The sequence below is a fragment of the Salvelinus namaycush genome, chromosome 21 (assembly GCF_016432855.1).
Source record: "Salvelinus namaycush isolate Seneca chromosome 21, SaNama_1.0, whole genome shotgun sequence".
Classification (NCBI taxonomy): domain Eukaryota; kingdom Metazoa; phylum Chordata; class Actinopteri; order Salmoniformes; family Salmonidae; genus Salvelinus; species Salvelinus namaycush.
In genome coordinates, this window is record NC_052327.1 from 18896357 (window position 1) to 18909072 (window position 12716).

Below are 12716 nucleotides of genomic sequence, written 5' to 3' on the forward strand. Positions count from 1 at the left end.
CCAATGGCATGGGATTTAAAAAATTATTTTTACCTTTATTTAACTAGGCAAGTCAGTTAAGAACAAATTCAATGACGGCCTAGGAACAGTGGGTTAACTGCCTTGTTCAGGGGCAGAACGACAGATTCTTTACCTTGTCAGCTCGGGGATTCAATCTTGCAACCTTTCGGTTACTAGTCCAACGCTCTAAACACTAGGCTACCTGCCGCCCCGGGATACGACTCATCTCAACACTAGACCACTTTTGAGGATACGATGCTTAATATAAGCGAGTGCAATGTCATTGCTGTTCCAACGACACTTTTCATCAACAAGAAAACTGTTAACAGTTTGTTTCCGCAAGATAAGAACCTTTTTAAACACCCACGATCTCCAGAGACAGTTGAATCTGCAGATATCTGTTTTTATACACTGTAAGCTGCAGAAAGCACACCATGCTGCCTGGGATTTAAACATTATCATTAGTGACAACATGCTGTTGAGAGTATGGTGAGCATGGCTACTTAAATGTCTTTATGACATCAACAGACAGCCTTTCAAAAGCCTTGGCTCCACTAACTAGCCTCAAAATACATGCAACTTGACAAATATGCTTTTTTCCCCTCTAAAGTTCAAAGGCAGTAAGACATATGTTCCTGTTCATTATCTACCGTTACATCCCTCCAATTAAGCACCAAACCAGACAGCATTTCCCCCATATCTCCTTTCTCTGCTGGTTACGTTCTGTGTTAATATCCCTCTCCCTCCTTTTATGATTATGTGCTTTGACAGGAAAAACTCCTAAAGCACACTTATTAACCTCCAGCCTGGGACGATTCATTTGGCGGGGGTTTACACAGAAAGTCCCCCCCCCCGCCTCCGTTACATGGTGCAACGGTCTAGTTAGCAACATCAGTAAGGTGAATACTAAGTAACTGAATGCAACATCTGCGGGAATGTTACCATTGATTCAACACAAAACACTAGCTTTCTGACTGACTCTTGCCACAACACCTATTTTGAAGTACTTTCTGGCATTTCCTTCAGGTAAAATCAATCAAAGTGTGAGTGTCTGATGCCAGTGATGCGGACAAGTGGAGCACTAAAGCGCTTGTACAGTATACATGAACTCTAATCACCAGTGACTCTAATGACTTCCATCTGGCCTGGCCCTGTTGGTGCTGGAGCCTAACCCAGCCACGTGGCAGCCATCTTGTGTCTGTCTTTCTATCCCAGGGCCCCTGTTCCTCTCTCTGACTGACTGACTGACATTCAAGCCCTGTACCAGCTACACAACACCTCCCCCCATCCCTCTTCTCTCCCTCTATGGGAGAAGAGAGAGAATCACACCACTCACCAAACCCAACAACTCAGAACCTTACCATCGATAGGCAGAGCATTCTTCAAATCGTTACTGTGTCGTGTCCCACGCACATGACATACTGTACTGTACATTTAAACACATTCACTGTTACTTACAATTTATACCTTGAGCATTCAACTGAATGGTAAATAGCTAAGGATAAGCACATAATATCCTCAGGTTTGAACTATCCTCTACTACCAAGGAATAATTGCTAATTACTCCTCAACTCATATCTCTATAGCACTGCTTGAATTTCAAACAGAGGACTCCAACTGTGCCACACAAATGTTTCTCTCTCGTCGCCAGTGGCCCCTGACCAGTCAAATCAACAGGGTAAACACACAAAGCATACAATATATTTTTTACTGAAATGTTTGAATTTTGCTGATGATTCAACCATATACGCAGCAGCAACCATAGCTAATGAAGTCACTGAAACCCTTAACAAAGAGTTGCAGTCTGTTTTGCAGTAATAAACTGGTCCTGAACATCTCTAAAACTAAGAGCATTGTATTTGGTACAAAGCTGAATCTGGTAATGAATGGTGTGTCTGTTGAACAAGTTGAAGAGACTAAATTACTTGGCGTTACCTTGGATTGTAAACTGTCATGGTCAAAATATAGATTCAATGGTTCGATAGATTCAATGGTCACTCATGTGGACACTACGTCACCGCAAAATCTACGGGCAGAGCTCGAAAATGCAAGCCCCTTGGGTGCTGCCATAGACTTACATTAGAAGTGCCCATCCAAGAAGGCTCAAGGTCATTGGCCACAGTTAAATTACGTCAAATCACGTTATATGTACAGTAGCTTTGACTGGACTGATCATGTCAACATCATACTTTCAAATTCTTAGCTAGCAAGCTAGACAAGCAGCCATCGTCATGCATCAAGTCGGCAATCTACTGGCAAATCCTTTTCAGGTGTAACAGTGGTAAGGATTCAATGCATGGTGCTGAAAAGAAAGCTCTGCTGTTGGGACAGCTTTATGTAGGACCTAACAGTTTGTGGGCACCGTTTCTCATTGTTATAGTGCAATTAATGTAAAAATCGCCTATGGCAGTATCCAACTGGGCAAAAACTGGTTGAATCAATGTTGTTTCCACATCATTTCAGCAATAAAAATCTATGTGATGACATTGAATTAACGTGGGAAACGGTTTATATTTGCTAAATGTCAGCAACGTAAGGGAATTTCATATTTTTTTCACCCAACTTTTAACCTACTTCCAGTGACCGTGTGACTTTTTTTTGTTGATTTCACATCGAATTCATGTTAGTTGACAACTCAACCAAATGCGAATCAAAACTAGATGTTGAAATTACATCTGTTTCCAGTGCAATCTATTTTCACTTTAAGCCAAACATTAGGAGCATTTAAGATGACCAACTGTAAAGAAACCTGTTCCTTCCAGTACTGTCCAGTTACCTGGCTGTTCTTCCAGAAATAAGGGGACCTCTTTCTTCTCGTCTTCATCCTCAATGTGGTCGAAGGTGATCTGAGGAATATACATCCTCTTCTCTCCAGTGATGGTCAGGGAGCCGTTGTCACGAACCATCTTCAGTTTCCTCTTGGGGCGCTTGCTCTGAAGACAGAGACAGAGACACATCACCAGGACTGTCCTGAACACAAACTCAGCATCGGTCATTAGGGCCAGGAGTTTCGCTGGTCAGGTTTATGTGGTCACTCCTGGTCCTGTGGGAATAAACAGGTAAGAGTTGCATGTGGCCTATCACTATGTCCGTATGATAAACAAGTTGCTTGTTTTTTTGGCTGCACTTAGAGTTGTTTTAGCACTATCACTTGTCATTTATTCCTCATTTGCTATTGCTGGCATTGCATGTACTGGCCAGTAAACGTTGATGCTGCATTGCATGTACTGGCCAGTAAACGTTGATGCTGCATTGCATGTACTGGCCAGTAAACGTTGATGCTGGCATTGCATGTACTGGCCAGTAAACGTTGATGCTGCATTGCATAACCATTCATAATGCTGATGCCCCAGTATTTGCTTTGTAAGCAATGATTCGTGCACACTTAAAACCTCTTCAAATAATACATTTCTGACATTTCAATTTGTTGGTCAAAGCTACCTGCACTATAGCATGGTGACTTAGGCCATGTCTTCTAATCTGTGCAGGTTTAGCTGAGGTCAAAGCTCTTTGAGTCTCTGAATGCCTCCGGACCTTCATTGTGCTCCACTCCATCTCCCAGAACAAGCTTTATAGACTGACTGCTTTATAGAAACGGAATTATTTTTACTCAGTGACAGACACACAGTCTCCTGCCATTGACTGGCCCACAGTCCTGTCCAAATACCAGAATGTGCCTGAATTCTGAATGACTCATTAGGAACAGAAGGGAGAGGGATAGAGGAGAGTGAGAGAGAAGGAGAAAAGTCACATGCAGAAACAGAAAGGGACGGAAGCAGCCTTCACTCTCCCTAATATGTGTGGGTTCAATGCTAAACAAAGATTTTTTTGTTGTTGTTCTACCAACACAAAGGTTTACTCCCATGAGAAAGGCAGCGGTGACATCATCTCAACTGACTGTGTCTTTGTGTGGGGAGACAAAGGCCTGGAGTCATCCTGGTGGCTCACTGGCTCAGGCCTCGAGGGATAGGGGGTATGTGGTGTGGGTGGGGGCTGCTGACTGGGGAAAGGGAGTGGATGGGGTGCTTAACTTGTTCTTTCACAGTCAGTTCCATGCCCTAAGCACCACCACACAGCTAATGTAGTTATGTTAAAAATCACATTGTCGAAGGGGATAATACTAGGTCTGTCAGCCAGATGGATGGCTCATATCCCCACTAAACATCTTTTTTTCTGAGGGCAGCTTTCTTTCTGTCATCTCTGGAAATTGAGATGGGATGCATGTGCACCGAGCGACGGGTTGACCCGATATATTAGCTGTTGATTGACGAAGCAGCTATAGTGCATCGGTGGAATACAGAGGCAAACTGTTGCTTCACTCTGAACAGGGTTAAAGGTACATAATGTGTGTATACTCCTACTGTATTTTTATTTTTAATAACTGAAGAAGTAATGCAGTTTTTACCTTGTTTCTGAGGTTTGGGCTGTTGTTTTCAGAATTCATGGTAGGGATGTAGTCTCCGGTGAGGACGTACATTTTCCAGGTGGCAGGACAGCCTTCTGGTTTCTCTGCTACATAGCACCGCCACAGCGTCTGAGGGAGGATGGAGACAAACAGTGAACCAGCGTGATAAATGTTTGAATCACATCATTGACCAGGGTAAACCCAGCGGGTGAGCTGATCACCTGGACATTTTCTCAGCGCTAGGTAGAAGTTGGCCTTAGGCACAGATCTGGAATCAGACCTTTCCAAACCTTAACCAATAAGTGGCGAACAGCTTACAGTCTGTCAGTACAACACCGTGCTCTGACAGAGACAACTCTTCCTTGTTTCACAACCTCAGCCTGGCATTATTTGGTGAAAAAAAACATTCCTTTTTTAGCTCTGCACCATCATCCTCGTCATCGTCATCATCATGTTTATTCAGTGTCTCTATGTTTCTAAATGTCACCACAATAAGGATTATCTTTCTAAATGCAGCTGTGGGCTTCTGTGTATGTTCAATGTGATCCTTGTGATGGCCAGCTCTAGGCAAATAAAACCGGCTGCTATTTGCCTGTCGTCTCTGTCTGGGAGAGAACGGGACAGGACCGCTCACCTTTTCCAGGACATGGCAGGAATATGCAGACTACAAACACTGCTACTCCTCTAATTGTACTAGACCGCTTTTTGAAGCTTTACATTGGCAAGATCTGGAGGGAACAAATGCGTTCTGTAAAGGATCGAATTCGGGAGATTTTGTGGTCTTGGACATGTTTTAATTCAACCTGTCTGACCTGCTAGCCTGGAGTTGCTACATGAGTGCACTAAATCAAAGATGATGTGCGTCAGCCCAGACCGGCCCAGACAAGCCCAGCTCCTACGCTCTTAGAAAAAAGCTGTCCCCATAGGAGAACCATTTTTGGTACCAAGTAGAACCATTTTGGGTTCCATGTAGAACCCTCTGTGGAAAGTGTTCCCAATGGAACCCCAAACCAATTGTAATTGGAACCAAAATGGTTCTACCAGGAACCAACAAGGGTTCTTCAAAGGGTTCTCCTATGGACACAGCCGAGGAACCCTTTTAGGTGTCTAGATAGCACCTTTTTTTGTAAGAGTGTAGAGAGGTTCAATGGTCTACAGTACGTCCCATATGCCATTACTCTGTTTAAGCTCTAAGTATACACTCTTTACTATACATGTTCTCTCCTATCCACGGCTGTTAAGATCCCAGACAGGACAGAGTGAGTGATTGACTGGTGGGTGTCTGTCTGTCTGTCTGTCTGTCTGTCTGTCTGTCTGTCTGTCTGTCTGTCTGTCTGTCTGTCTGTCTGTCTGTCTGTCTGTCTGTCTGTCTGTCTGTCTGTCTGTCTGTCTGTCTGTCTGTCTGTCTGTCTGTCTGTCTGTCTGTCTGTCTGTCTGTCTGTCTGTCTGTCTGTCTGTCTGTCTGTCTGTCTGTCTGTCTGTCTGTCTGTCTGTCTGTGTGTGTCTCAGTCAGTCAGTACCTGGATTAGTGAGGCTGCAGCCGGGATCTGTCTGTTGAAATGTTTCTGTCTCTGTTTCTGCTGTACCTTCAGAGCAAAGCCCGAGCCCAGTATACCCTGGGGAGATAGAGAGATATAGAGAGATAGAGATAGAGAGAGAGAGAGAGAGAGAGAGAGAGAGACATCACAACACTGTGAAAAGGACCTGGAGCTGCACACTGAGGCAACAGACAACACAGTATTGATGGAAGATAATATTGTGTATTATGTACACATAATGCTATTTAGGTTGTTAAGGAGGAAGAGGAGGTAGAGGAGGGGTAATTACTGCAGGAAGAGCGAAGAAGGAGATGGCGAAGACACTGAAGCAGGCGGCGATGGCCTTCCCTATCCACGTCTGAGGAACCTTGTCCCCATAGCCAATGGTGGTCACCGTCACCTGGGAACAAAGACAGTAGAGATGGGATGATACTCCACGTTAGGGAAAACAAGGCAATATTTCCACACACTGACTTTATTTTTATTCACATGATAATTTCCTAGTATATATTTATAACATTTACATATCCATTTAACTGTCAACTAAAGAAGTTAAAATCGTTTTTAACGCGTTTCTAATAATGAGCTGCTTGGTTGTAAAGAGGTCATTGAACACAGTACTTTCACAGCTCCTTCAGCTTGGCGATAACAACAAGGGCCAGATCACGAAGAGAAAGTTCATCAGACTTATTGGCCCCGCTCCATATCTGTCACTATTCAACAGTTGAACTTCACTCAATAGGAATACAATTCTGACTGGGACTAATCCACGGTGAAGGGAGGAATTCGGCCGAGCGGGAGAGGAAAACAAATCCCCCTGCATTTGCATGTACAATCACTCTGAAAGCTGAGCCAATTGTGACACATTGAGAGAAGCACTTGGCTTACAGTGGAGTGTCTTTGGGGCGCCGTGTGACCATGTGCTGTGTGCTGACACAAAGAGGGTGATGTAAGGTGAGATACTTAAAAGGCTTTGGGAGTAAAGAGGAAGAAGCCGAGTAGGAGGGAGGGAGAGAGGGGGTGGTTAATCCTCATCTACAACTTGTATGACTAAACAATAGGCCTGACACCAGTGTGGAATAGTCCACTCAACATCACCCCCGCATTCAAACCCCAGGGCCCAGTTTTTCAAAAGTTATCTATCTGGATGTATTTATCATAGAAATAGAATGAAAGTCCCCATTCAAGTCAATGATTTGTCCGTTCTATTCATTGTATTTCTATGCATGCAACTTCTATGCATGTAACATGTAACTTTTGAAAAACTGGGCCCTAGTGTAAGCGCTGCAATCCAGGTGTGTGGCGAAGCCTCTACATGTCTTCACACAGGTCAAACAGACCATCTTGAGTTCTCACTGGGGCAAGGTCTATTTCTCCCTCTCTATGTGTAAGTATGTTTCATTGCCATACCACACAGGCCATCCTATGGTTCATAGTAAACACCACAGACCCTATGTGTGGCATCACACCATAAACAAAGTTAATGTATATGGCACACTGCTGCTCTCGCTCTCTCTCCCCCTATCCTTCCGGAAATCAATCACTTTTCTGTCTCTCTCTCCAAATATCTTTTCTCAGAGGTTGAGCAGAGTGGTGGTGAAGCTCCGGATCAAACACCCTTCCTTGAACAACCTCCGTCTGCTTGGGTGGACTGAGTGTGAGAGGCGGATGAGAGAAGAGACGGGGAATATGAATCATGCCATTGGCCCGTGGGCTCTGGGCCCGTCCTACAGCTGTGCCCTGCACATCCCACAATTGAAAACAGGCTGACAGGGAAAACGTTGGGACACACACACACACACACACACACACACACACACACACACACACACACACACACACACACACACACACACACACACACACACACACACACACACACACACACACACACACACACACACACACACACACACACACACACACACACACACACACACACACACACCAGAGTTGAGTGTCCAACGCTATTGGCACGGCATATCACAAGTCTCAAGTTCACAGTCTGTGAAAAACAAAGGAGAGCAAAGCTCCTATTGGGCTGTTTTGTTCATTGTGGGCTGCGAGACACAAAAAAACAGCTTTTCTTCTTGGTTTCATTGGGCACCTGAACCGTTCTAACTCTCATCAAAATACAGCTTTTCTTCTTGGTTTCATTGGGCACCAGAACCATTCCAACTCTCATCAAAAAACTGCTTTTCTTCTTGGTTTCATTGGGCACCAGAACCATTCTAACTCTCATCAAAAAACTGCTTTTCTTCTTGGTTTCATTGGGCACATGAACCATTCTAACTCTCATCAAAAAACAGCTTTTCTTCTTGGTTTCATTGGGCACATGAACCGTTCTAACTCTCATCAAAATACAGCTTTTCTTCTTGGTTTCATTGGGCACCAGAACCATTCCAACTCTCATCAAAAAACTGCTTTTCTTCTTGGTTTCATTGGGCACCAGAACCATTCTAACTCTCATCAAAAAACTGCTTTTCTTCTTGGTTTCATTGGGCACATGAACCATTCTAACTCTCATCAAAAAACAGCTTTTCTTCTTGGTTTCATTGGGCACATGAACCATTCTAACTCTCATCAAAAAACAGCTTTTCTTCTTGGTTTCATTGGGCACCTGAACCGTTCTAACTCTCATCAAAAAACAGCTAGTAATCCTGCAATTACAGTTTTAATTAAACAATCTTAATTAAACAGTCTTTTGTGGTGTATAGATCCCACTAGCACAAGACTACCGCAGGTTTCTCATTAACCACAGCCTTACATTCAACAGTTTAATGAACTGAACTGTAAACTTGACCCGCCACGGATGGAAACAGCCACAACAGCATGGGCACAACACCATAAGCTGCCTCCTTATAGACTGAGTATTGCACCAACTACTTCACGCATCAGCCACAAATGGAGAAATTAATAGTCATTGAGTGTAGTTCAATCTTTGTTCCCAACGAGGGTGGGCAGCATCTTCAAAATGTCCAATAAGAACCCCTGTGTGTTATTGAAGCTTTAGGATTATGTCTGTATTCATCGTCTACTTAACTCCTGACACCTTTTGTCTATTTCCCTCAAACAAAACATCTTTCTCTGAGGCTAGCAATAGCTTTGTGTGACTGAAACTGGCTTAGGAACTTGTGTCTTCACGGTATTCCAGAACCACTCGAGGTAGAGGGGGACATTGACAGACACACACCACAAAACAACCACAGATGTGGAAATAGAGGCTGTGGGTTTGATTCCTGCTGGGGTCACATACAGTTGAAGACGGAAGTTCAGATGTATGTGAGAAAAACTCAGTTTTTCACAATTCCTGACATTTAATCCTAGTAAAAATTCCCTGTCTTAGGTCAATTAGGATCACCACTTTATTTTAAGAATGTGAAATGTCAGAATAATAGTAGAGAGAATGATTTATTTCAGATTTAATTTCTTTCATCACATCAGATGTTTACATACTGTACACTCAATTAGTATTCGTTAGCATTGCCTTTAAATTGTTTAACTTGGGTCAAACATTTCGGGTAGCCTTTCACAAGCTTCCCACAATAAGTTGGGTGAATTTTGGCCCATTCCTCCTGACAGAGCTGGTGTAACTGAGTCAGATTTGTAGGCCTCCTTGCTCACACATGCTTTTTCAGTTCTGCCCACAACTTTTCTATGGGATTGAGGTCAGGGCTTTGTGATGGCCACTCCAATACCTTGACTGTGTTGTCCTTAAGCCATTTTGCCACAACTTTGGAAGTATGCTTGGGGTCATTGTCCATTTGGAAGACTCATTTGCGACCAAGCATTAACTTCCTGACTATTGTCTTGAGATGTTGCTTCAATAAATCCACATAATTATTCTTTCTCAACATGCCATCTATTTTGTGAAGTGCACCAGTCCCTCCTGCAGCAAAGCACCCCCACAACATGATGCTGCCACCCCGTGCTTCACTGTTGGGATGGCTTGCAAGCCTCCCCCTTTTTCCTCCAAACATAACGATGGTCATTATCGCCAAACAGTTCTATTTTTGTTTCATCAGACCAGATTACATTTTTCCAAAAAGTACAACCTTTGTCCCCATGTGCAGTTGCAAACCGTAGTTTGGCTTTTTTATGGCGGTTTTGGAGCAGTGGCTTCTTCCTTGCTGAGCGGCCTTTCAGGTTATATCGATATAGGACTCATTTTACTGTGAATATACATACTTTTGGACCTGCTTCCTCCAGCATCTTCACAAGGTCATTTGCTGTTGTTCTGGGATAGATTTTCACTTTTCACATCAAAGTACGGACGTGGTACCTTCAGGCGTTTGGAAATTGCTCCCAAGGATGAACCAGACTTGTGGAGGTCTACAATGTTTTTTCTGAGGTCTTGGCTGATTTCTTTTGATTTTCCCATGATGTCAAGCAAAGAGGCACTGAGTTTGAAGGTAAGCCTTGAAATACATCCACAGGTACACCTCCAGTTGACGCAAATGATGGCAATTAGCCTGTCAGAAACTTCTAAAGCCATGGCATAATTTTCTGTAATTTTCCAAGCTGTTTAAAGGCACAGTCAACTTAGTGTATGTAAACTTCTGACAAACTGGAATTGTGATACAGTGAATTATAAGTTTAATAATCTGTCTGTAAACCATTGTTGGAAAAATGACTTGTGTCTTGCCAAAACTATAGTTTGTTAACAAGAAATTTATGGAGTGGTTGAAAACCAAGTTTTAATGACTCCGACCTAAGTGTATGTAAACTTCCGACTTCAACTGTATGCTCAAATGTATACACAACACATTTCACTAAAAGTGGCCTTGAATTTCTTTTTAAGTGTCTGCTATATGGCATATGCTATGCTATTACTATGCCTTACCACGCCCCACCACAGGGCATCAGCATAGCTGGAGAAGCCAGTCTTGCCCTCCTCGTCCACAGCATCCTTCTCCGCCAGGTACACAAAGTAGGAGGAGAAGATCAGCCCCAGGAAGCCGATGTACAGCGTGGTGATCAGCTCCTACAACAGAGGAAATACACACTGAGTGTAGTATGTCAGTTGTAATGTGAAGATAATGTGTTGATGTTAAATGCATTTCTTGACATTATTTGCACATTTTGCATAGCAGGTATGAATCGAACTAAAATGAAATGCATCCGGAACATATATCATTACAACACATCGTTTGATCAAGGCTACAGCATGCAATGATTTAACATAGAAAAAGGAGGCATATACAGTGGATTCGGAAAGTATTCAGACCCCTTGACTTTTCCCACATTTTGTTACGTTACAGCTTTATTCTCAAATGGATTAAATAAGAAATGTTCCTCATCAATCTATACACAATACCCCATAATGACAAAGCGTAAACAGGTTTTTAGACATTTTTGCTAATTATTGAAAAACAAAAAACAGAAATACCTTATTTACATAAGTATTCAGACCGTTTGCTATGAGACTCAAAATTGAGCTCAGGTGCATCCTGTTTCCATTAATCATCCTTGAGATGTTCCTACAACTTGATTGGCGTCCACCTGTGGGAAATGCAATTGATTGGACATGATTTGGAATGGAACACACCTGTCTATATACAGTCCCACAGTTGACAGTGCATGTCAGAGCCAAAACCAAGCCATGAGGTTGAAGGAAATGTTCGTAGAGCTCCAAGACAGGATTGTGTAGTGGCACAGATCTGGGGAAGGGTACCAAAACATTTCTGCAGCATTGAAGGTTCCCAAGAACACAGTGGCCTCCATCAATCTTAAATGGAAGAAATGTGGAATCACCAAGATCCTAGAGCTGGCTGCCCAGCCAAACTGAGCAAATGGGGAGTAGGGCCTTGGTCAGGGAGGTGACCAAGAATCCGATGGTCACTCTGACAGAGCTCCAGAGTTCCTCTGTGGCGATGGGAGAACCTTCCAGAAGGAAGCACTCCACCAATCAAGCATTTATGGTAGAGTGACCAATCAAGCATTTATGGTAGAGTGACCAATCAAGCCTTTACGGTAGAGTGACCAATCAAGTCTTTATGGTAGAGTGGCAAGACAGAAGCCACTCCTCAGTAAAAGCCACATGACAGCCCGCTTGGAGTTTGCCAAAAGGCACCTGAAGGACTCTCAGACCATGAGAAACAAGATGCTCTAGTCTGATGAAACCAAGATTGAACTCTTTGGCCTGAATGCCAAGCATCACGTCTGGAGAAAACCTGGCACCATCCCTATGGTGAAGCATGGTGTGGGGATGTTTTTCAGGGACTGGGAGACTAGTCAGGATCGAGGGAAAGATGAACGGAGAAAAGTAGAGAGAGATCCTTGATGAAAACCAGATCGCTCAGGACCTCAGACTGGGGTGAAGGCTCACCTTCCAACAGGACAACGATCCAAAGCACACAGCCAAGACAACGCAAGAGTGGCTTCGGGACAAGTCTCTGAATGTCCTTGGGTGGCCCAGTCAGAGCCCGGACTTGAACCAGATCGAACACTTCTGGAGAGACCTGAAAATAGCTGTGCAGCGACGCTCCCCATCCAACCTGACAGAGCTTGAGAGGATCTGCAGAGAAGAATGGGAGAAACTCCCCAAATACAGGTGTGCCAAGCATGTAGTGTCATACCCAAGAAGACTTAAGGCTGTTATCTCTGCCAAAGGTGCTTCAACAAAGTACTGAGTAAAGGTTCTGAATACTTATGTAAATGTGATATATTTCTTATTTTATACATTCGCAAAAATAAACAATTGAATCAATTTTAGAATAAGGCTGCAACGTAACAAAATGTGGAAAAGGGTCAAGGGGTCTGAATACTTTCCA

At 43.4% G+C, this 12716-nt stretch overlaps 1 protein-coding gene across 1 annotated transcript in view; it reads right to left on the reverse strand.

Annotated features, from left to right (window-relative positions):
• kcnq1.2 (potassium voltage-gated channel, KQT-like subfamily, member 1.2) overlaps positions 1 to 12716 on the reverse strand; it is a 39638-nt gene that overhangs the window by 1926 nt on the left and 24996 nt on the right. Inside the window, exons 6-10 of the mRNA XM_039016854.1 lie at positions 10787 to 10927; positions 6233 to 6343; positions 5926 to 6021; positions 4406 to 4534; positions 2777 to 2933 (exon numbers count right to left, since the gene is read on the reverse strand). Of these exons, the coding sequence (XP_038872782.1) occupies positions 2777 to 2933; positions 4406 to 4534; positions 5926 to 6021; positions 6233 to 6343; positions 10787 to 10927 (634 nt within the window). The remainder of the gene's footprint in view (positions 1 to 2776; positions 2934 to 4405; positions 4535 to 5925; positions 6022 to 6232; positions 6344 to 10786; positions 10928 to 12716) is intronic.